The 27467-nt window shown below is 37.3% G+C and overlaps 1 protein-coding gene across 4 annotated transcripts in view; it reads right to left on the bottom strand.

Moving 5' to 3' along the window:
* Positions 1 to 27467, bottom strand: part of CRB1 (crumbs cell polarity complex component 1) — a 244451-nt gene that overhangs the window by 104668 nt on the left and 112316 nt on the right. For 3 of the 4 annotated variants that reach the window (XM_062211545.1, XM_062211546.1, XM_062211543.1), the window contains 2 exons: positions 23969 to 24108; positions 17954 to 18136 (listed from right to left, as the gene is read on the bottom strand). In XM_062211545.1, the coding sequence (XP_062067529.1) occupies positions 17954 to 18136; positions 23969 to 24108 (323 nt within the window). The remainder of the gene's footprint in view (positions 1 to 17953; positions 18137 to 23968; positions 24109 to 27467) is intronic. The other variant, XM_062211547.1, reaches the window with a different exon arrangement.

Genomic DNA, 27467 nt, shown 5'->3' with positions numbered 1-27467 from the left:
GGAACAAGAGATACAGAGATGCCCTTAGCTGCTAGATAAATCCAACTACTTCTAAAGTGAATGACCACAGCTGGATGGCTGCTCCAAGAAATATTATGAAAGTGGGTTAAGACAAGAAATACAGGGCCTTATTAAAATTTCAAGGGTGACTGAGACAGGCAAGATATAATGAATGGTGCTGGATTTTGGCCAGATCATTGGTTAAAACACTCAAAGAAATAGATAAATTTGAGGCCCTGGCCTCTGTTTAACCTCCCACCTCAAAACAATTCTCTTTGTGCAAACTTTTGATGGTATTTTAGAACATCAGTCTCATAGGTGACTCAAAAGGAATGTTGTCTGCAGTTTAATCATCCTGAGCTTTGCAGGACCCAGGTGTTAAGTAGAAAATTAGGCCATCTTTATATTTATTTGCATGTTTTTCTATTTACTAAATCATCAAAGCAATTAAAATATTTAAATAAAAAAATGAGATGTACACACATTGAAGGCTATCAAAGAAACAAACTTTCCCATGAAAAATGAAATCTCAATTCTGTTGTGGAATTTGAAGCACACAGTTATCTAGGCAACAATTTTATATTTAAATAAAATTATGTTAGTACTGCTAGCAAGAGGCATTTTACTATTTGCCAAACTTCACTCAAGGGAAGGAACAAACTTAAACATAAACATTTTATTTCCTGAAACTTACTCTGATCTTAAATTATAATAAAATACCTTATGAATAGATAAATTAAAAAGCTTATCCTCCCGGCTGCCCCTCTTCCAGGCCAGCTCTCTGCTGTGGCCAGGGAGTGCAGTGGAGGATGGCCCAAATCCTTGGGCCCTGCACCCCATGGGAGACCAGGAGAAGCACCTGGCTCCTGCCATCGGATCAGCGTGGTGTGCCAGCCGCAGCGCGCCTACCGCGGCGGCCATTGGAGGGTGAACCAACGGCAAAAAGGAAGACCTTTCTGTCTGTTTCTCTCTCACTGTCCACTCTGCCTGTCAAAAAAAAAAAAAAAAAAAAAAAAGCTTATCCTATCATTCTTATTTTAGGCTTTTAAATTTTTTATTTTTAATTAATATAAAAAAGAGAACAGACTGTATGCATTCCATAGGTACATAGACAACCACACTTCCCTCACTCCTCTAATTCCCCCCAATCCTCTTGCCCTCCGCTCTCTTTTAAAGTACTTACTCAATGAGTTTGACAAATCATTTTTAAGGATTCTCTAAAGCCATCTTCACTGATAATTCTAAAGTGGAGTTTAATTATGCACGTTTATAATTGCCTCTAGGACATTAGTCTTCAGAGTTCATTTTACATACATATTAGTAGGAAAGAACCCAAGAAGTCATACATTCCAATGTAACACTCAATGCAGGATCTCAGCCTTCCTATTTATAAATAATTCTAGAATTGTTTCTCGTAAGGATGCTTGTTCATTTACAAGCTGTTCTAATTATTTGAAAATTATTCCTCTATTGAACTAAATTTTGCCTCCATTACCACCTACACTGGTACTGTTTGCCTCCTTCAAAAGAAAGTAGTATTTATTTATTTATTTTCACTTGAAAGGCAGAGAGGTGGAGACAGAGAGAAATTTTCCATCCACTGGTTCATTCCCTAAATGCCTGCAGTAGACAGAGCCTGACCAGACCAAAGCCAAGATCCAGGAAATCAAATTAGGTTTCTCACATGGGTGGCAGGGACCCAAATACTTAAGCCATCATCTGATGCTTCCCAGTGTTCATACTAGCAAACCAGAATTGGAAGTGGAGCTGGGGAACTCAGGCACTTTGACATGGAATGTGGGCTTCCCAACCAGTGTCTTCACCACTGTGTCAAATGCCTACTCTAGTAGCATATGTTGAACTGTTACCAACATGCAATTCTGGCATCACGGACAACGGCTTAACCTACTATGTCACAATGCCAGCCCCTTGGTAAGCAGCTACTTTGAGAAGAGCAATTTTTAAGACAGTTTATTGAAGGTAATAAACATATATGAAAGGGTATATCTAATGCTTATAAAATGCTTTATTCAGGCTCTCATATTCAGATCAGAATACCATGAGAAGGATTGAAAATGAGCCTTAAGTGAACACTGAGGCATGCCTGAGGCATCAAAAGTGAGTTTTCTTCCCTTTCATCAGGAAGAGTTGGATAGTTTTAGATATGAGAATCCTTCATACAGTGTATTTATTATGATCCATTATAACTGAAAGCAAGGGTGAGTGAGTGAGTGAGAAAAAAAAAATGGAGATAGGAGTAAATTAGATTAATGTGTATCTGTAAGACAGCCATAACTACATGGAAGAGTTCAATATAGATACATCTTGTTCTAAGCAGTGAATCTGATTTAAATAAAAATTCACTTTGTAGCAAGCAGAAAACTTTGCTTTGAATGAATATTTAGAAACTTCAACACCTGACTAAAGTCATTGTGTGACACTTGGAAAGTACTGGGGTTTCAAGAGTATTGAAAAGGTCCTACTCATACATAGTTTTATCTTATCTAGCATCTAACTCTCCCCTCTTCCCTATGCTACAGGAGATAAACTAGGATATCAAAATGGAAAAAACAATGTTATTTGTTAACAAAATCTAGTGGTTCTGCCTGGAGAAGCTAATTAAAGGAGGGCAGCTCTACTGAAATATCTAATTGGTAGAACTACTTTGTCACAATCTAATGAACTGAAAACTCACACTTGACTCAAAGATAGTGCCAGGGGTAACAGCAGCCATTTAGTTAGGCCAAATTTGCTTTCAGTTGTGTAATCAGTATCATACTTTAATGCACAAATGATTCTAATCATTTGCAAAATAATAACTTCTGCAGATTTGACATGATCCATAAAAAAAGAAATCATGAAATAATAACAGTGGGGTAAATCAACTTCTGAAGGATTTCATTTTTAATAAAAGGTCTTCTTACAAAAATATAATGATATAATAGATTTGAGATTTTCTTTGTTAATCTTCAAATTCTTTAAAAGGAAGAAAGTAGAACTGAGAAACTAAAGATAAGATGTTAGATGCTCCTAAAAATTGAAGATCAATCAGTAAAAAGGAGAACACATTTTTCAAATTATGATGTGTCACTGGGCACAAAAAACTTAATTTGTCAAAATTGGCATAGACTAAAATTGGAGTAAGAATTCTGAGCCTCAACTAATTATACCTTGTCCCAGAGAATGAAAGAATCTTTCTAAAGCTCCTTAAAGATTTTAGCTGCTAAGGGTAAAACTTTACCTGTGGGTTGGTGATCAATACTTGGCACCAAGTCCTGAGATTCGACCGCAGCTCCTCCACCTGAGCGATTTCAACATTTTTATATTCAACAGATATTTGTTAGGCTGCCTATTATGGACACGATACTGTGTTAGTCCCTAAAGCTACAGTAGTCAACAAGATACTCAAAATTTCTTTAATAATAGACAATTCTATCAGGATGAGATAGAGAGAATTAAAACTAAGCAGAAATTGTGTATCTGTGTGTGTTTGCACAAACACACATACATGCACACACACATACATGCATAAGGCCAGACAGCAAACAGTGGCATGAAGAAATTAGTTGTAGTAAGGAAATAGCACATGGTGTAAGTATTAGAAAGAGGTGTCATTTTATTTAGCAAGGTCTGGAAAACCATTCTAGAAAAATAGTATTTGAACAAAGATCTAGAATAGGTAAAGGAACTATTGTGCAAAGATTTGGAGTCCTCCAGACAAAGAAAAAGTTTGGCCAAGATGTTGGTCATATAATTTCAATAACTAAGTCTAGCTAGAGTAAAGAGAATGAGGAGTCAGGAAGTGAATCTGGAGGGAAAAACCACGAGCCGACCATAATAGGGCTTGTAGAGTTGTTAAGAAATATGGCTTTTATCCAGAGCATGATGTGAACACATAGACTGTTTGCATGGATGACTCATATGATCACTGAAATTTACTCCAACCAATGTGCAAGAAACTGACTTAGGGAGTTAGGAATGAATGCACACCAAAAAGTCAGGCTATTGTAACCAAAGATAAACATGGCAGTGTCTTGCTCTAGAGTAGAAATGGTAAAGGTCGAGAAGCATGGTCATGGTTGGAATTCTTGAAGGATAAGTCACCAATTAGTAGATGAATCAGGTTCATAATATTGAAGAAAAAAAGAGAAATCAAACATTATTTTCAATTCGTGATGCGACCAACTTGGTGACTATGTTCTTACCATTTACTGAGATGGGGAAGAAGAAGAAGTCTTTCTGTTATTGTTTCATAGGTTTTTGCTTTTGCTTGTTTTGCTGCAGCTTGATTTTTGTTTGGGAATTCATGAAGTTAGAAAATAGAAAGTTTTGTTTGAGGAACATAATGTCTGAAAAATCATTTTAGTCATCTAAATGGAAAGGTTCAGGAAGGAAACCCAAGGCTGGAGATAAGAATTTAGATGTTTTAAATAACTTTTAGAAATTTAAAGTCAAGAGGTAACATGATTTTCCAGGAAATGAATGAAGATTTAAAATAATGTATGAAGACTGAATTCTAGGGGACTTCAGCATTAGAAATTGGAAAATACAGGATATGCTGCCATTAGAATGAAACTGAGTAGGATGAAAAGGAGACAGTTGTTAAGAAATTATAAAGAAATCCTATCTAGATGGTGGGAGATAGTAATGATAAGAACAACACTGAGAGGACTAATAAGATAAGGACTGAAAAATAAGCTTCAAAGTTGCAAAATGAAAATTATTGATAAGGAAGTTTTCACCATAGAAGTAAGAACATCCTTATTGCAGACGGTTGATTGACTGTGAGAAAGCAAAGACAGTAATACATATGGACATCTCTTTGGAGAAGGCTGAAATAAAGAAGTGGGTAATAACTAAAGGAGTGTATGCACTTCAGGGAGCATCTTTTTCTTAGAAGGGAGATAGGAAAACTAATCAGAATAATTTAGGGTAGCATGGGAAAACAATGGTTCAATATCTAGAAGAAATAATTGCTAAAGACAAGTTCCCTGAGTCAAGGAGAAGGAACAGAATCTGTTACATAAATGGAGAACTTTGGGTGGGAGTGTTGTATTAGGAAAGTAGGTAAATTATGTGCAGGTGTTGGGAATGTGGCAAGTGAGTGAGTGACAGGTAAACAGGTAGATATTGGGAGAGTCAATGTGCCACTGGCATTGAATATCATTGCAAATTCTTTTTGAGTAAACAGGCAAGAATGCAAGCCCCTAACTAACCAAATTTTACCTAGGCCATTTCTCTGGGTTGGTTTTTGCAGCATGAAATATTTGAGGATGAGGTTGCAACTTACCTTGGGACAAAAAGTAGGTTAGCTTACTGCTTGCTGTGAAAACATTAGATCCTTTAAGCTATTTTACCACATCTCTGTTGCAAATCCACTACATTCATATCAACCATCAGCCTATTTCCTTTTCAAAAATTTTATTTAAGGTATATAAATTTCATGTATTTCATACATACAGATTTAGAAACATAGTGATACTTCCTACCCTACCCTCCCTACCTTCAATGCTCCCACCCATTCTCTTCCTTCCTTATTCCTTTTCTTAATTTTTACAATGATATGCTTTCAGTTTACTTTGTACTTATTAACCTTACACTAAGCATTCCACAAATAGTAATAAGGGAAAAATATTGTTCCTCAACTGTAGACACAAGAACTATTTAAAAAATCATCAAATCCCAAAATGTCAATTTGACTTGTATAAACTACATTTTGGTACTGTTAGTTACCACAGATAAGGGAAAACATATGGTATTTGCCTTTGGGGGATTGACTATTTCACTAAGTATAATGTTTTACAGTTACATCCATTTTGTTGCAAAAGACAGGATTTAATTTTGTTTACAGCTGAGTAGTATTCCATAATGTATATATACCATAATTTCTTTATCCAGTCATCAGTTGATGGACATCTGGATTGATTTCCATATCTTAACTATTGTGAATTGGCCTATTTCAAATACCTTGTAAGACTTCATGAAAGGGAACCTACATGAAGAGAATGATCCTGCAGCTTGCTGTGCTATGGGTAATAGAGTCCTTTGTCTCTGACAATATTCATGAAATAGTAACAAAGTAACTCATTAGTTCAGAAATAGTGTAAAACTAAAACAGACCCGATGGTTAAGCAACAAAAATGAGAGGCTGACAGACATGGCTTTCTTGTAGAAAAATGTCAAGGTTCCTTCAGTATGGATGCAGAGGTAGGAGAAAAATCTATAGACTTTCATTCAAATGAGGATGAGAGGATGAAGCAAAGGAACCCCATTGCCCTACCTGTGAATCAGCCTGGAATTGAATAACAGGGTTTAGGACTGAAACAAGCAGCCCAAAATGGAGTCTTGATTGTGGCTAGTTCTCCTTTGGGAGGGATGAGGAAAGGAAATAACATAGCAATATGGCAGCAAGCCTCATGGCTCCTGCCAAAAGGCAATGTGCTGGAGGCTACCTAGTCAAGTAGTATTCAAAGCTCAGACAAATGATGCCCACAATGAAGACCTTTCTATTCCATCTGGAATTTTAGGCAGACCGAAATCATTATGAGATTAAATTAACTATGTCCACAAAAAGTTTATTTACTGTTGGCCGTCTCCTCAGTAACAATCAAGATGAAAGGGGAAAGGGTTATAAAATCTGTTTTCAAATTTTATAGTTTTTGCCTTGACCATTCAAGGCAAAAAAGTTTATTTTTTTCCCTTAATGAAAATTCCATTGCTACCTTGTGTGCAAACTCGGCATGGCAGCTTCATCTGAATGGGATATTAAGTTTCAAACTTATTTCTAATTCAGCTACTTGGATTCATTATTAACATGGCCCTAGATCATAAGGGTAATGGCCAATTGATTGGCTATGGTATTCACACAGTGTTCTCTTTGTGACCCAATTGGACTTGAAGGACCCTTATGGGGGGAGAGGGACAAGAAACTAGGCCTGGGCAGATATCAGGGGCTTCTTAAGAGGTTAGATGTTCCCCAGGGTCCAGCGGGCACGTTCTCTGGGAAGGAAAAGTCTATCCCCTTTAGAGAACCTCTAGGCATGCCCAGAGCAGAGCTGCCACTCCCCTTCGGAGAGTCTCAGTACTCTCCTCAGCATTCTCTTCAGCTGGTTCCCTCAGCACTCTCCTCAGCATTCTCCTCAGCTGGTTCCCTCAGCACTCTCCTCAGCATTCTCCTCAGCTGGTTCCCTCAGCACTCTCCTCAGCATTCTCCTCAGCTGGTTCCCTCAGCACTCTCCTCAGCACTCTCCGGTATGCTAATTGTCCCTCCGAACCGGCCAATCCCATATGCTAATTTGTTGACTATATAACCTGTGTGAAACTGCCGCTCAGGGCTCCTCACCGCCTTAGGTGGGGGCCCGTTTGCGCAAACGTACAATAAATACCTCATGCTTTTTGCATCAACTGGTCTGGAGTCTGGATTTTTGGGCGTCCTCTCGAGCAAGTGGGCATCTCTACAACTGAGAGGTCCAACAGACTAAGCTGCAAAATATAATAGATCTCGGTAAACACTTTTTCAATGAAATTTTCCTGTTCACAGCTGACCTCTCTGCTTGCAAGGAACTGGTACAAGCAGATGATTGGAGGAAAGGCAAAGTTTAGTTTCTAGGATGGGACACACCAGTTCCAGTGCCATGGAAGCAGAAAAATTGCAGTACTTGAGGAAAGAATATTTTAGACTTGAGGATTTCAGTGGAGGGAGACAATGAATGTCACCTTCCTTTAGATTCAGCACTGCAGGTTGACAAAGCAATCATAGGTCCTAGCTGAATCTAACAGCAGCTATATCTGACATTTAAAACTCACTGCAGGATGTGTAATGCCTGTCCACCTGGTAAAACAGAAAACAGAAAATCAAGTGTGGACTTGGCTCATCCTAAACTACCTGCTATGCCTGACACCACCAATGGCAGTTGCTGAAACTAGCCCCTCCTGAATCATCTACATAGCCAGAGACTTGACAAGCTTGCTTCGATCTTAATGAAGTAAATTTATATGATTATCCTGATGTCTCAGCAGCTTTGGGTGTTGCCACAGAGGGCAATCAAAGCTACAACTACTCAGTGACACTGCTCAGTATATAAAATTGATCACACCAACATGGTAGTGATCTAAATCAAGTTTAACAACAAATTCCAAACTGCACTGAAGTATACCACTTTGTGTGATATGTTTGTATATGGAGGAGCGTCTCCTTTAGGGGATAGGACTGCTACCTATTGACCCTATAATCATCAGTAATGACACTGAATATCAGTAGGCCAGTCTAAACCAATGTAAACTCTGGCATGGGTCAGATGAATAATAGACTGGCTTTAGACTACATTGTCACTGCTGAAATAAGGCCTACTAGTGTCCCTAGGACACTTCTGCAGTTTGCTGAGACCAGGACCACAGTCAGTAGAATGGAAGTTTGTACTACAAATTGACTTCATCCTGTTGCTGAGAGTTGTCTAGGTAGTATCCTTAACTAAATGCAAACTGTATTAGGCAAAATTGGATAGATTTAATGCCGGTTTCTACCAGTCAGAAGCAGGGTGACATATTTGTATGAAAATTCAATGTCAGCCAAAGATAGGTGGAATCACGAAGACAGAGCTGGAAGAGGTAATCCATCACAGGTCCTGCACATTCTTGCACTTCCTTGCTGGGAATGCCAAGAATGCGCAGCCCCCACTGCTCTTTACCTTGACCATTTCTTGGGCTTGTTTTGCAGTGCGTAACTTTCAAGGATAAAGTAGTGTCTCCCTGGGAAAAAGATCAGCTTTCTTGCTCTTGCTATAAAAACAGGAATCCCCCAACTCACTGATCCTTAGTTGTGACACAAATTTGACTGTGCAGTACTATCTGGATCTATACAGTACCAATGTTATGGAAACTGAGTCAAGATTAATTGATATAAATCCGTTGCTCATGAAAAAGAAAGCTGCACTTTCTTTTCTAACCCCAGAGTTTTATGTTTGCTGCTTGAATTCATAAAGGAGTAACAAGATATCATAAGAGCTTGCAAAATCAAATACCAGAAATTTGGGTGGAGGCAAGATAAGATAATTCTTTTCCCTGAGAAAAATTAGAAACTTGATATCAACAGAGGGATGTTGGAAGTTGGAAGAAAAACAAAATTTTAAAAATGTCATCTTAGGAAGTACAGCTATAAAAGGATTGTTGTCTAGTGCTAAATGCCCCCTGGTGATTTGGGATCATACATTTAAAGTGACATCAGCTCAGTGTGTGGCTTGTGAATTTTTCAATAGCTACATTCAAATTGTTTAAAAGTGAGAAGGTAGACAGTAAGGTTTAATCATAATTGTGCTTTTGCTAGGTGAGTATAATGGAGGGAGACACAATCAGGGGAGCTGAGGGTAATGCAAGGGGGCAGTTACAATGCTGGACCATGGAATCTCAGCCCAAGCAGAAGGTAAGTGAGACAATGACTGAAGAAAAATGTTTAAGACTACAAACTTAGGTGTAATGAAAAAAAGTGTTGGAGCATAAGTGAACTGGGAAAATAGAGGCTGTGGCTAAGAACAGGATTAAGTGAGGTTTCTACTGAGATTATGATGGCGATAAGGTCTAGTTGGGATTAAAGGAGTGGATAGAAGTGGTGGGATGGTGGTCAAAGTCCTTGTAAACAAGGTCATGAAAAGAAGGAAGATAATGGTGTTTATGCAGATCTTCTACATGGGTTGGAAATCCCAAGAATGATGGTAAGAGTAAGACATTAAAATATCCAATGACTGAGGAAAAGGTACCAGAAGTTAGGAAGAATATTAGAAAAAGGAGAGGTAATAAGCTGCATTGTCCAGGGACTTTTGCTTCAAAATGAATTGGGATTTTGAATGAAGAGGGAAGATTAACTGCCAAGATGCAGTAATGAAGTGAAAAGACATTTCATATAAGTCAGATGCAGAATTTGGAAGAATATAAGACAGTCACTGTTTGAGAGAGTTGCAAAAGAAATAGTGTCCTAAAGATATAGCTAGGTTTTAGCTTAAGCAAGTAGGTGAAGTAAATAGTCATAGGAGATGAGGATATTGGTAACTGGGGTATAAGTCTTGAGATCTTCAATATAGATAGTGGGAAGTTCAGAAAGGAGTGGCAAATTGCATGAACTTAGGGAATGGCGAAAGAATCTGGGAGTAAGAGACCAAGGCTTGATGGTTTACCTGGGATTCTGGGACTTCTGTGAGTTACTGAGGTAAGCAGACTCATAAATCATGGTGAAATTGTTCCTGATGGACTTTAGGGGAAGTTTATAAGTAAACCTGATTATAGCCTCTTCTGGAATTGTTGCTTAAACAATGACTAGGGACAGATGAGAATGGTTACTCTGGAAGGAGGGGTGAGTTTTTCCAACAGTAGGCCACAAAATTTCTTTTGGGAAAGAGATATTCAACGCTTCCATAAGAGAGTGTTGATTGGTCTTAGGTTTTGGGTGCTTTCCTTTGCTGAGAACTGAAGTTTCAGATGATTGTGTTTGTCGTGATAAGACTTCTGAAATATCTTCTGTGTTAATGTCAGAAGACAGACTGTGATCAAACAATAACAGCAATAACCTAATCTTTGGGTCAGGAAGAAGTCACTAGAGCTGTTCTTCATAAACATTCGTATGCTTACAGACAACTTTGGATGGTCTTAGGCATCCTTATGAACAGCAGATGCACAATTGACTGTGATGGGCATGCTCATGAGAGGCAGAAACAGGGTTGGCCATATTGTGTGAGAACTTGCCGTATAGGCTATGGTGGACACTATTCCCATGATCCTCAACATCTTTTCTGAACATTTTCTTCACCATCTTACTTTAACACACAGCTGGATATTATCAGAAAATACCACTTTCATTAAGGCTCTTCTGCATATGGGTGGCCCACCCCTCTTGCAGGAAAAGAATCCTGGTATGAAAACCCACCATTCACACCTTCCAAGTCACAAGGACAGCTCCAAGGTACGACAGTGTGGATTATTGAAATTTAATTATGAATTCCCAGGAGACGATTTTATAACTCTTATTACTTTGTTTTAGACAACTTTTTTGTTGTTGTTCCAAGACTTTTTGACAAGTAGACTTGAATTCGAGACTTGGCATCTGTCTGCTGGTTGTTCACTCAAGAACTTTTCCCTAGCTTTTCTCACTTCAAGTCAACAAAAGAATGCTCACCTGACAAAGCAGCCAAGGCCCTTCATACCATCGCTGTTTATCTCTGTCGTGATGGTCTCATAGCATATTCATCTCTGTTCTGGTCTGTATTTTGTCTTCCAAATCACTGCCTTTCAATTTCCCTACTAGCTATAATACCTTTGTAGAAGTTAGTAGTAAGCAGTGAATAAACATGATTTTCAAAATTAATCTACATATAAGAAGGTTATCAGCTATCCTAATTATTGTAACTTACATAGCACAATAAAAATTATCAAAAGTAATACATACTATGAATAGTTTCATTTATAAAAGTTAATATGCATGGTAAAGGTAAAGGTGAATTAATTAGATGAATCTATTAAGATACTAGTAAATATTTTATTAAACAAATACATATGGAAGCAAAGTTTGATCTTTCTGAGGTATAATTTTAGATGTGTTTCAAATTATATGTTTACATTATTTGGGATCTATATTCTCAAATTTGAAATTGTAAATAAGAAACAAATGTATCTCCTAAAGTGTTAAGTCAGCAAATGAACAAATTCTATTGAACATTTCTCTTCAGACAGGGGATATTGACAGTTCCATAGGTCTCATTGCTTCACAACTACATGAAACTTTGGATGATGCATGTTTGGCTTCATATGGCTATTTTAGTTGGCTTTAGGTAAAGTGACAGGATTTAGTTTTCAAGGAAAACTCACACTTCATTTTTAGCAACATTGTGCTGGAGGCAGATGAACCTGAGAACGAGAGCCTTGTGTGCATCGCTTTGCCAGGTGGCTCGCGCCAGGGTGTTTATTGTTAAGAACCCCGCTATTTCTGCCTGAGGTTTGAAGCCAGGCCTTTGCAGGATCCCCTGCTGCACTCAGTTCTTTGCACACACAGAGCAGATGGGTGAAGCAGAACAAACTCAGAGCCTCAGAGGCACCAGTGTAGCATTCCAGATCCCAGGGATGGTGTTCCTCTTAGAATAAATGCTAATTGGAGTTGGTGAGTGAAAGTCAGAACTGAAAATTGGACTTGGCTTACAAAACAATTTGGAAACTTGTTCAAGGAGTTATCATAACCACAGTTTGATAAACAGAGAGAAAAAGCGAACATTAAAAACATTAGTCAATTCTTTCCAATTTCACTTCGTTGCTTAGAACAGGATGGTTCAAGGGCAAGTATACAGGTCATGGGATCCTTTTTTAATTTTCAGAAGTAATATGATCATTTGTATTAAAAATGCTAACTTTTCCAAACATTTTGTTTCCAATAATTTCCACTGAACTCTATCTGGCATAAATAGCATCAGTAGATCTTTACTGATGGGTCTCATTATGCTTTTTTATGGCTCCACAATTATCACATTGTCTTGTTATTTGTGCTTTTTTTCCCTCACGCTCTTCCAGTTTCCTTTGGGAAGAAGTTATGTATTTTCATTGTTACATCCCCAGAACTGAGCACAGTGCCCCAAACTAAAAAGCTAAAACATAATAGAGAGAAGCAGCCAACATTCCTGTTAGCAGCAGTCAAGGGTGGTCATACCAAATAAAGATAATTTACTGATTTTGGAATGAACTGAACAGTGTTATTCAACTAAAGTCTTCTCCAATTATAGGTAAGCTTTTTTTTTTTTTTGCAAGTATGGTTTTAAGTAAATGTATTGATCTTTAAATCAAGTACTTATTCTCCACTTTCATTTTAAGTTGAGCGTTGCAGCTATGGTCACAAACAGGACAAGATGTAAAGATATTTTGCCATAGAAAATGTTTAATGATTTTAGGGAATTAGAAAATAGTAACCATTATTCTAATTACTAATATAACTAAATGTGTTTGTAGACTTCTCTTCATTATAGAATTGGTTGAGATTTTTCCTTCTCTGAGCCATGCTACCTTGTTTTCCCTGCAGAGGATCCCAGAGGAAAATCTGAATAAAAACTAATCCTTTTTCAAGGGGCCTTAGTTCTCCCCACTAGGGTTCTCTGCCTCTGTGTGCCCCTGGTTTTACCATTTCTCACTTTCTATGGTCTCAAGCTCTTTCTATTGTCCTGAGTATTATCTTCTGAGACTCTGAATTAATTTTTTGCTCTGTTAGGTGACACTTTTGTTATTTATTTAAAAGTTGCAATAATTGAATTACATGTGTAAATAGTCTTAATAGAGAAGGTGATTACACACATAGTTAAGACTAATAAACACATTCTTCAGTGTAATTTTAAAAACAGGCAGTGGATTGTATGCATATTTAACAACTTGAATGGTTTCTTTGAATACAGCTTTGTCATTAAAACATTATACAAAACCACATTTTTCATGAGAATATACATTCTGTGAAAAATAAGTTGCGCTTTTTCCATCTGAAAAAATATAAAATGGATATATAACAACTAGAGATAAAATAAAGATAAATGTCCAACCATACATGATGAAGAGGGAGGCAAAGGAAGTAGTAAATTCTTTACTAATCATTAATAATACATACATTCATCTTATGGATTATATTAAATGATGTTTGGTGGTTTCATGGTGCTATAGGGTAAATGAAGAGAAAGTTGGCACCTGCTTTTCCTAAAGCCATTCATGAAAGTAAATTACCTTATGCTACAACATGTAAGTGTTTTTTAAATCTGTCACAATGGAACTTCCAATGTGGACAAGATGGTGTTCACGTCTCTCTTCTTGTTCTTCCCCACCAAGTCCCACCACTAACCACCCCCGGACAAAAATCCAAGAGAACTCCACGAGTTAGAAGTCAAAGATGAGCTGGCTAGAATTCTGAGGACTAGAAGAGCAATAACGCATCAGGGTACCTGACAACCTCCAGCACAACTTAAGAAGGAGCCCTGGCCTTGATGTTTGCTCACTCCTAGTGAGCAACAAAGAAAGAGAAGGTTCATTCCTTCTGCAAGTCAGACCTACAACACATGGGGAATGCTGAAAGAACTGGGAAGGGGAGTTAACCAGAGTCCTATTAATCAAAGGCAAACAGAGGAAGAGGAAAGCTTACCTCCTCTGCTGCTGAGGCTCTCTTCCCCAATCTAGGACACGCTAGGACATGCTTTCCTTCCTGGAGGCAGGGAGAAGCCCATCACAACAAATGCACCAACATGACTCTGCAAAGTCTCTGAAAATTAACTGTTCCATGGATTCACATTAAGTAAGTAAGCCAGGACTGGTTACCCAAACCTAAAAATGGTGATTGACTGCTAAATTAAAAATTAAAACCAGACTCAGAATCTCCTAAATAATATCCAAAATGATGAGCATACTAATTGTGAGTCATTTATTGTAATAAGAATCTGAAGTATGAATGAGAAAATATTAACTAATGTCAATATTGAGATGAATCAAATGTTGGAATTATCTGATAATAATTTTAAAGCAAACACTATAAAGATGATTTAATAAAAAAATACAAATTTCCTTGAGATGAAAGAAAAATAGAAAATACTATCAAGGAAATATGTGCTATCCAAAGAACAAAATGGAAGTTATGGAATTAATAAAAACAATTTAAGAAATAGCCTTATAGGAGAGATGTGCCTTTTAGGAGACAGGATATGAAAAAAAGATGAAATTAGTGACTTTGATGTTCAGTTGAAGTTGCCCAATATATGAAATAGAGAGAAAATAGACCTTTAATCAGAACATCATGAATCTGTGGAAAAAATAACAAAAGACCCCAAATCCATAGGATCAGAGTCCAGAAGTGTAAAGAGTGGAGCAGAAAAAATATTCAAAGAAATATTGCTGAGAATTTCCCAAATTTGGCAAAACATCCAAATCTAAAGATTTGAAAAACTGAATAAATCCCAACTAGAATAAAACCAAATAAGCAAACACCAAGGTACATCATAAATAAACCTCCAAAAACTAAACACAAAGAAGGAAGTACTGAAAGAAGCCAGAGAGAAATGACATATTCATCATTTCCTATAGGGAATGCCAATTTCCATGACAGCGAATTTCTCATTTGAAGCAGTGGAGTGCAGAAGGAAGTGGCATGGAATTTTTCAAATGCTCAAAGAAAAGAACTGCCAACCACAAATTCTATATTTAACAAACTATCCTTCAGGAATAAATGGCAATAGAGATTTTCTCAGACAAAGAAAAACTAATAGAAATTGCCACTAGCATGCCTACTCATAAAGCATGGCTAAGGAAAATCTTTAAAAAGAAAGAAAAGAACAAAAGAATCTTAAAGCACATGAAGACAGAAAAAAATTGAATGGAAAAAGCAGAAATACAGCTAAAAGACAATAAACTATCTTTCTCTTCAATAGTTTTCTGAATCATATCTAGTTATTAAAATAAAAATTATAATACTACATCTGATCTTCAGGACAATGATATTTTTAAATGGGGAGTCTCAGAGGACCTCAACTGAAGTAAAGTTTCTATAGTTCACTCAAAATGGTACAATGTTGATACCCACAGGCTGTGATAAATCATACCTGGACTAAACAGTATGAAAATTACAAAAGGCAGTATCTCCAAAAACACTAAATAAAGCAAGATGAAATCCTAAAAAATAGTCAAGAGTAACTCACAAGAAGTCAAGAAAAGAGAAATGTGGAAATGAAATGAAACAAATAATAATATGACAGATAAGCTTTAATGTATTAAAAATTAAATAGAGGTAAACACTCTAAATATACCAATTAAAAGGCAGATTGAGTAAATAGAAGGCATGGCTCAACAAAATTTTTTTACTATGCTGTTTACAGGAAACATACTTCAATTCCAGTTATGAGGGATCTTCAATAAGTTCATGAAAAATGCACATTATATAAAAGTGGGTTTCAAAATTCTTTGCCTGAAAATAAACTTATCTTTTAATCCTGTTTCCCATGGGGATTTTGCAGCTTGCATTGAATCTGTTTGGATAACTGTCCACAAAGCCTACCTTCTCTTTATTTAGGTACACAGTAAATCTAGATTTTCCAGCCTTTGCTGAATTAAGTGTGGTTGTGTGGCTCAATTTCAGCCCACAGAAAGTAGATCAAAGAGATCTTGTAAGGTTTGACCCAATAACCTTCAGGTGCAAGGTTCCATTTTCCTTCCTTCCTAGTGTCTTGCTGCAAATAAGCAAGGTAAACTCTGAAATCTCCCTTTGAAGAGGGGGGAAAAAGAAGAGCCCAGCACCCCGAATCACCATTTGAAGGACAGTGGATGGCGGAAACCCATTTTTGGGATTCACATGAGTGAAAAATACACTGCAGAGATCTGGGAGCAGCCAGGGCATCTATACTTCTAAAGTGTTTCCTGATAGCTGTTGATAAACCAAGGCAACACACTTTTCTGGAACATTCTACAGCCTCTGCTGTTTGGGTTTGCAAGTCCATTGGTCACCATGTTCTTTTATTTAATGAGGCGATATTAACAACAGCCTCGACTCTGATAGAATTCCCCTCTTTATAACCTTAAACTCAATATTTAAAAAAACAATTTATAACTCCCCAACCTTGTTACAAGGAGAATTTAAAGCAGCTGACAAAAATGCATACACTATACCAAAATCAAATAATTTAGAAAGAAGTAAGAAAAAGAGAGGAAATAGTAAGAAACAGAGACAGGAAATTTAAATATTCCCAGGAGTAGGGTAAATACGTGGACATATTCCAGAGAGACCAATATGTTTGCAGACCCTATGCTTATTTCTAGCAGCCTATATGGCTGGGAAATATGATGCATTACAAGATTTATTTCACACTCTTTACCATTTATCAAGATTTATTAGCCTGACTTTTAAACATGTAGGGAAAAGGCATGCAAGCTAGAAGCTGTTCAGGGAAAATATCACTTATCATGATATTGACACGGAGAGGTTTTTTTTTTTTTTTTTTTCTATGTGAAAGGACAGTGAAAAAGGAAATAAACATCTTCTATAGCAACCTTACAACAAAAACTGCCATAAGTCAAAGATCCAAACTAAAACAAAAGAAAGGGAGTCCTAGATGTTATTTACTTCCTCTTTTTTATTCCTATTCTTCATTTACATTTCTCAGAAGTCCCACACTTTGTGATATTAATATATCTGTTTGCAATAAAAATAGTATAAATGCACATGCATAATGCCCACAGTTGAAGTGAATGTGGCAAAATGTTAAAAATTATTGAATTTTAAAACTAAAAGCAACACTCAATAATTTAAAAAATAAGTCCCCAATCATAAATGAAATTTTCCTTATCTATTTTCCCAATTTTCCCTTAATCTACTGATAAAGACATATCATATATAAAGATAGAAGTCAAGATTGTGATTACTTTTCTCATTGATATCTATGCCAGTGTGGGTATGTTGCTACTCATTAACAAATCCGACCCTGCCTCAAATTTTCTGAAATGAAGCAGACACAACACACCTAATCACTGGGAAGCAGACACACAAATTTCCTCCGGGTTTTAGAGTAAGAAGGCTACAAAACAAAGCTAGAGTGATTTACATTAAATATATTGAACAACTTTAGCTCAAAGTATCTGATGCTTACTTGAAGTAGATAATTGCCTCCAGTGTAAATAAAAGCACACAACTTTCTACAGCAAGTTTGAGTGGCACATAAAATTTAATATCATCACCAAATATAAGAACACAGCGCTCTGAGATTTTGTGTTTGGAAGGTAAAGAATTTAGATGCGACTCAATTTCCAGGGTAGCCTCTTGTGGCTTTTTTCTTTTCTTCTATCCTGCTCCTGGGAATTTGAGGAAACACACTCATTTTTCATGACCACAAGGGGGACCCTGCGCACCACAGCAACAGTGGAAAGGCAGGGGTCATAAATGCCAGGAAGTCGTTTCCCACCTCCTGGGCCTCACCTGTGAATCCGGAATGACAGGCACAAACATAGCCTGAGGCCTCGCGGTAGCTGAAGGAGGACGGCAGCCCAGCCACGCGTCCGTATTGCTGCTCCGAGGACAGCTCCACGCAGTCCCCGGTCGGCCGGCAGGGGTTACTGCTGCATTCATTGAGGTCGGTCTCACACTGCGCACCTGTGTATCCTGCGGGACAGACGTTCAGGGAAGCTCTGAGTGAAAGCTCTTACACCGCACCGCCTGTGCCTGACAGGAGGCTGACCACTGTGCGGGCATCAATGGACACATTGCCCGCCCTCCAGGAGCTGGCAGGGGGAGCTGGTCAGAGGCCGCCGACGTGGTAACGCATAGCAACCGTGGAATCACTTGTACACTTTTGACCAGTGTCTGAGGGGTCTTCGAAAGCCTTACAGGAAGTACATACTGTGAAAAAGCTACACACATGGATCGCAAAAATTTTTGCACCAAAATAAGAATTAAAAGATTTGAATAATAAGGCTTAAAATGAGACTTCTGGAAAATCTTGATTTAACTCAAATATTTTGACCTGAACATTTAATAAAACAAAGGGCTATTTATTCCAGTTTTGCAAATACTCCAATTTTTAAAATTTTTGCCAAGAAAACAATAAAATATTTTCCAAGAAAACAGCAGAGAAGTCAGCAGTATCCACATAGGCAATCCTAGATTCTACTACTGAAACTCACAGTAATACTAAATATTTATTTCCTAACACTCAGTGAAGCTGAATAATAAACATTTTATATTTACATATATTTGGTTAGATAATGATATGAGGGCCAGGAACAAAAAGAAAGTAAAAATAAAGCAAGGGATTTACCACTTTATAAAAAAATTAAAATATTAACTATAAAAGAAAGCTCTATGCCCAGACTATTTCTTTACTTTTTTTTTTTTTTTAAAGACTTATTTATTGGAAACAGAGAGTTACACAGAGAGACAGGGAAATAGAGAGGAAGATCTTCCATCTGCTGAATCACTCTCCAAATGACCACACTAGGCAGGGCTGGTCCAGGCTGAAGCCAAGAGCCTGGAACTACCCAGGTCTCCCATATAAGTACAGGGGCCCAAGGAATTGGGCCATCTTCTGCTGCTTCCCCAGGTGCATTAGCAAGGAGCTGAATGGGAAGTGGAGAAGCTGGAACTCAAACTGGCAATCATAAGGGATGCTGGCATTGCAGGCCAAGGCTTAACCGGTTACGCCACAACACCTCCCTCTGTTTCTTTGCTTTTACATGCACAGGTACCTGTAGTAAACAGTTTTATTGTCATTGTGTGTGTTTTAACATAACTGGAATTGCTTTATATATGCATCCTTATGCAGTTTGCTTTTTTTATTCCCTTGGATGATCTATCCATGTTAGAGGCATATCTAACTTTTAATTTTTGACTACTGCCAACTATTCCACGTATGGGTGTGCCAGAGTTTTTACCATCCCCTTATTGGCTTTATATATATTTTGTCTATTACAAAGGTGCAAAGGTGCAATTAATACCATTACATATGCCTGCTTATGTCAGTGTTTGAGTATAATAACTGTAAGGTTTATAGAGAGAAGTGGAATTGCTGAGTTACAGGAAATGTAATATTGTTAATGGAGTGGCAATGACATTAAAGTAGTTGTACCATTTACCCATTACCAGTAGTGAATGCGCATGTGGCTCCAAACACTTACGACACTGCTATCACCAAATACAGAGTTTTTTTTTTTTATCAGTTGGTTAAATAAAAAATAATCTCTTTTAGCTCACAATTTTTCCAGTTAATTTATTATTGAGTTTGACATTTTTGAATGTTTTTCTTGATCATTTCATATCTTTTCCCTTTTTGAGTTATTTCTAAGACTATTTATATAATGTATGCAATGCTAGACCCAAAATATAAATTTTATTAGGATGCTAAAATAATGCTGACAGACAATAGGATCAACTATTATTGCCATATTATTATGTGAGACATTGAGAGATGTATGTATATGCAAAATATCTTTCCATTAGGAGATAGTGGCATTAATGAGCTTTGCCTAAAGGTTGTGGGTATTGATGAGCTTTGCCAATTGATCTGTTTATCTATCATCTATTGATTATTTCACTCTGCCTTTCAAATAAACATTTTTAAATGGCCCCCTTGTTTTCTGTCATGTCCCAATTCCTTTCCTTCATTCCTTTGACAATAACTTTCAACTGCACATTTCTTTCTGTGTGTAGCTGCCTCTTTTAGCAGGCAATAAGCTCCACGGGTCACAGACTGCGTTTACTTTATTTACTAGCATATGCCGAGCAATATAAGAACCAAATAGTACTAGATATTTGTTGAAAATGACAGCAAATTAGACTTTAAACCTGCGTTTAGCAGATAAACCAGAGAATTCACTATTCACTTAAAATGTCAAATAGCCATAATATCAATTCTCTATTTGTCACACATTACCCTTGAACCTTTCTTAACCATCTAAAGAATAAACACAGTTTATAAAAAAGATCAAAAGAACCTACCAGATTGAGACCCTCACAATCCTGTGTAGTGATTCTTGAAAGGACCCTTGAGAGTCTCTTCAACTTGAACTTCTTTTTAAGTACTTTATTACATATTTAAGGTTACACAAGTATTCACTAAATAGTAGTTGCTACATCAGATTTTATAAGCTGGATTTGTTGTGCTACAGTAGGTTTATTGAGAAAAGCTTGGATTATTTTCAATTTTCTTCTCATTGTAAGACTCAAGACTCATATACAAGCCAGGTTAATTTAGAACCATCATAAATCCTTCTTTGCTTTTCCAGCTCATACATTATCTCATTCCAATTGTGAATGTTAGGAAGTTTCTGATTTATGGTCTTGCAAGTTCTGTCACCACCACTGAAGCCCTGTGGGGATTTTATTTTCTGTTCTCTTTAACCATATATATAAACAGACTCCTCCAGTCAAGGCCATAGTCAATAGTTTTAACAAAATTTTCTGTAAAACTGTACAATGAAGCAATATGGTATTGAATCAAGTCTCAATCAGGGTTCTTATACTATCTTTGTTTGTTTGTTTGTTTTGAACAAATCCAATCACATCTGGGAATTAGAAAAACTTTCAAGATAAGCATTTAAAGGTGACTGACACTTCTTGTAATTAATTACATTTGAAATGAGAACCTGCAATTATAGTAATGGATTCTTGCTATTGCATTCTGGGGCAGTAGTTTCATGATCCAAGGAAATATTCTTTTTTTAGATCATACAGAAGTTTGTTGTGTTAAATAACCTCTTTATATAAAACTGTGAGAATCAGATACAAAGATGTTTTGAATGTTTTGAAATTTAGTGACCTAAATGAGATACCCAGAGGCAGAAATGTCCTAAGTTTGTGTCCCTTTGTTGATCTGCACATCATTTCCACCTGCTCCATGATGCTCGTGACTATCCATCCCTTCTTCTACTAGACCTGCACCACCACGTTTCTAGTTCTGGAAAACAGGTACATCTCTGTTTAACAGAGACTGTTGAATCTTCTCACTAGGTTCCTGAATTTACTTTTTATTTTCCTGTATCACCTCCTACAAAACTGCCAGATTTTAAAATTTATGTATTTATGTGTTTGAAAGGCAGAGTCTCTCTCTCTCTCTCTCTCTCTCTCTCTCTCTCTCTCTCTCTCACACACACACACACACACACACACACACACACACACACAGAGAGAGAGAGAGAGAGAGAGAGAGCGAGAGCATGCGCAATAAAGAGATCTTTCAACTATTAGTTCACTCCCCATCACTCCCCAGATGCCCACAATTGCCAGGGTCAGCACAAGCTAAAACCAGGAGCCAGGAACTCCATCTGGGTCTCTCATGTGCTAGGCAGGAACTGAAGCCCATCATCTGCTGATTCCCAGGTGCATTATCAGAGAGCTGGATCAGAAGCAAAGTAGCTGCCTCCTGAACTGGCACTCTGATATGAAATGTGGGCATCTCAAACAGCAGCTTAACCCACTGTACCACAACATCTGCCTCCTAGAGAGATATTTTTAAATCAACATAGCAGATATGTTACTACCATGTCCCAGACTTGGCAAGGCAGACAAGTAGCTTTGTGATCTGGCTTTGGTTTTACTTCCCAGTTCCATCTGCCCACCACCAGCTCTACATAGTATTTTTTAACAATCACTCCAAGTTTAATGATTGGACACACTCTTTCCTCTGTGTGCCTGAGACCCTTTCTTGCTTATTTCCTTCTTCTTCCTCTCTTGCTTCTTTAAATACGTGCTACTGTAGGATTCTATGTGCTAGCCAGAAAGCCCAGAATAGCCAATCTCCTAATTTTGGTAACCGGTTAACACTTATCAGATGCTTACTATGGTCCAGGCTGGGCCAGCAGGTTTATAGATGTATAACTGGGTTGATATACAAACAACTCTATGAGGTAGATACTATTGTCATCATCTTTGCTTTGCAGATGATGAAAGTGAGGCTCGGAGCAGTAAAGGAACTTGTACAAAGTTATGCTGCTAATGAGTGCATTTCTGGTATGTGGTAAGTCATCTTTCAAGCTTTCTAAAATGGTGTCACTTTGGTTAAGACATCCTGTACTTCTCCATTTATTCCCTTTTTCTGGGGGAAGAGAGTACTGATATGTGCTAAGCTCTGTTTTTATAATTTTACCTCCCACAACAATACTACAAGTATGGCATTTTGTCCCTGCTATGCAAATGAAGGGTTGATAGTAAGAGGTAACTCCCTCAAATTCTCTCTGGTAATAATGAACTTATTCTACTCCCAAAGCATTCCCTTCAAATGTGCCTCTTAGTGGAGACCGCTCATTAATGTTGGCTGCTGACAATAATGTGAGCAGTATCCTTTGGAGAATTTTCAGTATTTAAGTCAAGCTGATGGCCAAAAGACAGCAAATATTCCCCAATCATCTGGGAGTAAAAGACATGACATATAAAGATTTCCAAGCTGCAGAATTGCATTTTTAGGGTTTTTTTTTCACATGTAAAATGTATTCAAAAAAGAGATTAATGGAATAGCAATGGGATGTTTTTCAAGTAGAAACTATGACTGATTGGATTGACTCAAGTTTCCATGATTCTTAGTCAATCCCAGTACTGTCCTTAGATGAAAAATGAATGGAAAGAGGGAGGAAGATTGTCAGTAGGTATATACAGCTAGACTTTGAAAACTCTTAAACTGATTATTTCACCACCATGGAACAAAAAAGAAGAGAGAATTGGTGTGTATATTTGTTTCATTTGTATCAATGAAATCCTCTTAAGAATTGGCTTAAGCTGGCGGCGCTGCTCACTAGGCTAATCCTCCACTTGTGGTGCCGTCACCCTGGGTTCTAGTCCCGGTTGGGGCGCCAGATTCTGTCCCAGTTGCTCCTCTTCCAGGCCAGCTCTCTGCTATGGCCCGGGAAGGAAGTGGAGGATGGCCCAAGTGCTTGGGCCCTGCACCCACATGGGAGACCAGGAGGAAGCACCTGGCTCCTGGCTTTGGATCGGCGCAGCACGCCGACCATACTAGCCATTTGGGGGGTGAACCAACGGAAAAGGAAGACCTTTCTCTCTGTCTCTCTCTCTCACTGTCTAACTCTGCCTGTCAAACAAACAAACAAAAAAAGAATTAGCTTAAACAATTGGTCAAACAGGGTGTTTACCAAGATTAACGTCAATACTGACAGATGGTTTGTAACTTAAGGGTTATATATCGCTTTCTTTTGGTTCATGTATCACCTGAACACTTAAGTCCAATTACCTTTATAGGTAATTTCTAGTTATGGTTTATATTTGGTTGATTTTTTTCCTCCTCTGTTTGGTAATGTTCTTTAGATAGTGTGTAATGCATCCCTAAGTATGTGATGGCACTGGAGAATACAATTGAACAATGATAATTAGAAGAAAGGGTTGGTTTTAAATCTTTAACAAGAATTTTTAGTTTCATTTTCTATGACTAAGTTGTTTCTATTTTAAGTAATAATAATAATAATAAATGGCAAAAAGTATTTTGTCACTTACCAGGCCAGCAGTGACAAATGTAGTTGTCAACATTGTCCTCACATGTAGCATTATTGTGACAAGGTTTTGACCAACACAGAGGCAACAAGGTCTCACAGTGTGTCCCTGTGTATCCACTACCCATGCAATTACAGGTATAGCTGCAGAGTAAAAGAGATTTTCATGTCAACTCTTGGTCACATTGAAATCAAATATCTTTATCCTATATCTTTATCTGTCCATCTACCTGAAACCCAGTGCACAATCTTAATATTTACCTCAAACTCTGAGGAATTATCTGTATAGTCTGACAGTATTACATGTTTCCATATTAACATCTAAGCATTATTTTAAAAAATTATAGCAGAGCTTCATGCAAAAATATTTGGAATTCATGATTATTTACTTCAATTTCTTCATCCATAAATTGAAGATAATAGTACCTACATCCTCCCAGGGTTACTGTGATAATGAAACGCACATACATTTAAATATTACACACAGTATCTCAAGGACCTCAAGGTACTGAACACATTGATACAAAATAGTACTAAATAAAACAATATTTTTCAAGATGGTAGAGATTGATTTATATCATCTTGACACTCTTTTATATAGAGAGCCCACTAATAAGGTCCCTTATGAAAAATGAAACAATAGATTATAAAAAACTCGGGAAAAGCCCTTAAACAACCACTTAGAATGTCCTTCTATTTTCAGATTACAATATTTTGATCTTGCCACTTCTAATTATTCATTGATTGAGTGAGATTATCTGACAGTTCTCAAATACAAATTTGATGGGGAAAATTTATTCAGAGGGGTCTTTTAATTTAGGTGGGGTCTCTTCAAGGAGTTTGAATGTAAAACATAGATCTGTACTCTCAGCATAGATAAAACGAGAATCTTGGGGATGGTATCCCTAAGAATGTAGAATCATATACAGACCAGGTCACCACCAAATACAGATATTAGGTCTTACTAAAGAAATAACAAATGTTACCAAAGGACTGTAATATTCATATTAATTTCTAGTTAGAAATCATTATTCCATTTGTTTATTCCATATTTTTCTTAATTAAAAATACAATATGGAAGATCTTGCCAACAACAGCCCTGTCCACCAGGGCTCAGCTGGCTGGCTAGTGGACCTCAGTTCATGGAATTAGAAACTTCATTCAAATCCTTGGGTCAGTAAGAACCTGTTTATGAGTATAGTTTCTGACTTTCCTTCATAGCAAATATGTTAATTTTTATTGTGAAAAAATAAAGTCAGTAAGATTGGTCAACTTTGTGATTATCTTCTCAAAATTTAGATAACAAGAGAGATAATGAGAAAATATAGCAATTATTCATGGCACATCCAAATGAGAATAAAAGGTGGCAAGGTTTGCAAGTTTTTTGATCGACATTTCAAAAAAGAAGTAAAAAGCCTTGTGCAATTTCTGTCCTGATACTTTCTGGTGATATTAAAACATGTGTGGGAGAGCCTATTTCGTTTCTTCTGGAAGTCTTGTCTAGAAAAATCCATTCTGGTCTGTATGTCTCTATGCTGGCCAAATACCTGTCTCCAGGAACTGACACATCCCTATGGAGCATGGTTTTGGTACAACAAGAGACAAGACAGTTTACAAAAGAAATGTGCAAGCACCTCACTCCACTTAAAATCCTATTATTTTGTGGGATATATCCAAAGAACGTGTGTCTTTACTGTTCTCCTTTTGAGAATGATTTACTTTGAAATTATGTTTGCTATGAATGGAATTGTATTTGTTATGAATGTTGTCTTCTTTTTATTTCCTAATAGCCTCAGGATTGAAGTTCCAGAGCTATAGTGAATAGTGGTGAGAGTGGGTGTCTTTGTCTGGTTCTGAATCTTAGTGGAAATACTTACAGCTTTTCCACGTTCAACATGATGATGGAAGTAAGTTTGTTGTATGTTGCCTTGATTCTGCTGTGGTATGTTCCTTCTATTTCCAATTTTTAAAAATTGTTATTTTGAAAGGATTTATTGATTTGAATATATTGAACTATCTCTGCATCCCTGGGATAAATCCTACTTTGAGTGAAATGATCTTTCTGATGTGTTGCTGGATTCAATGTGATGGTATTTTGTTGAGGAGTTTTGCATCTAAGTACATCAGGGAAATTGGTCTATAGTTCTCTTGTTGTATTTTTTTCTAGTTTTGGAATTAAGATAATGCTGGCCTCTTAGAATGAGTTTGAATTTTTCATTTTTTAATAGTTCAAGGAGAATTGAGATTAGTTCTTCCATAAAAATTTGGTAAAATTCAGCAGTAAAGCCATCTGGTCCCAGGCTTTTCTTTATTGGGAGGTTCTTTATTACTGATTCAATCTCACTCTTGATTATTGGTCTATTCAGATTTTTCTATGTTTTCATGCCTCAAATTTAGTAGATGTGTGTGTCCATAAGTCTATCTATTTCTTCTAGATTTTTCTAATGTGTTGACAAATAGACATCTGTAATAATTCCTAGTGATTGTTTTTCTGTGGTATCAGTTTTAATATCTCCTTTTTCATCTCTAAATTTGTTAATTTGGGTTTTCTCCCCTTTTTGGTTGGTTGGTTAGTTGGGCCTATAGTTTATCAATTTTTAAAATTTCTTTATTTATTTAAGATGTATTTATTTGGCCGGCGCCGCAGCTCAATAGGCTAATACTCCACCTGCGGCACCGGCACACGGGGTTCTAGTCCTGGTTGGGGTGCCAGATTCTGTCCTGGTTGCCCCTCTTCCACGCCAGCTCTCTGTTGTGGCCCAGGAGTGCAGTGGAGGATGGCCCAAGTCCTTGGGCCCTGCACCCACATGGGAGACCAGGAGAAGGCACCTGGCTCCTGGCTTCGGATCAGTGTGGTGTGCCGGCTGCAGCGCGCCAGCCGCAGTGGCCATTGGAGGGTGAACCAATGGTAAGGGAAGACCTTTCTCTCTGTCTCTCTCACTATCCACTCTGTCAAAAAAAAAAAAAAGATGTATTTATTCACTTGAGAAGCTTCTTTCAGGTCTCCTATGTGGGCCATCCTCCGCTGCCTTCCCAGGCACATTAGCAGGGAGCTAGAATGGAAGTTGAGCAACTGGGACACAAACTGGTACCCATATTGATGCCCACATTGCAGGTGGTGGCCTAACCTGCTATGCCACAATGCCAGCCCCTCAATTTTACTTTTTTAAAAAGCTCAGCTCTTCATTTCACTGATCTTTTGCACAGTTTGTACAGTTTCTTATTTCTATTTTGTTGATTTCTTTAATTTTTAATTTTTATTTCCTTCTATCAATTTTGGGTTTGGTTTATTCTTGCTTTCTAGTCTTTGAGACACATTGTTAGATCATTTATTTCATACATGTCTAATTTTTGTATGTAGACACTTATAGCCATAAACTTTTCCCTTAACGTTGCTCTGTTTCTATGTGTAGCACATATTTAAGTATCATCTGTAAGTCTGGCCAGCTGGTAACAGTCTTTCAGTTTCACTTGTCTTGGAAGGTCTTTATTTATCTTCACTT

Source organism: Lepus europaeus, chromosome 14 (assembly GCF_033115175.1).
Source record: "Lepus europaeus isolate LE1 chromosome 14, mLepTim1.pri, whole genome shotgun sequence".
In the NCBI taxonomy this organism is placed as follows: domain Eukaryota; kingdom Metazoa; phylum Chordata; class Mammalia; order Lagomorpha; family Leporidae; genus Lepus; species Lepus europaeus.
The sequence above is the reverse complement of the archived record's forward strand: the minus strand, read 5'-3'. Positions and strand labels throughout refer to the sequence as shown.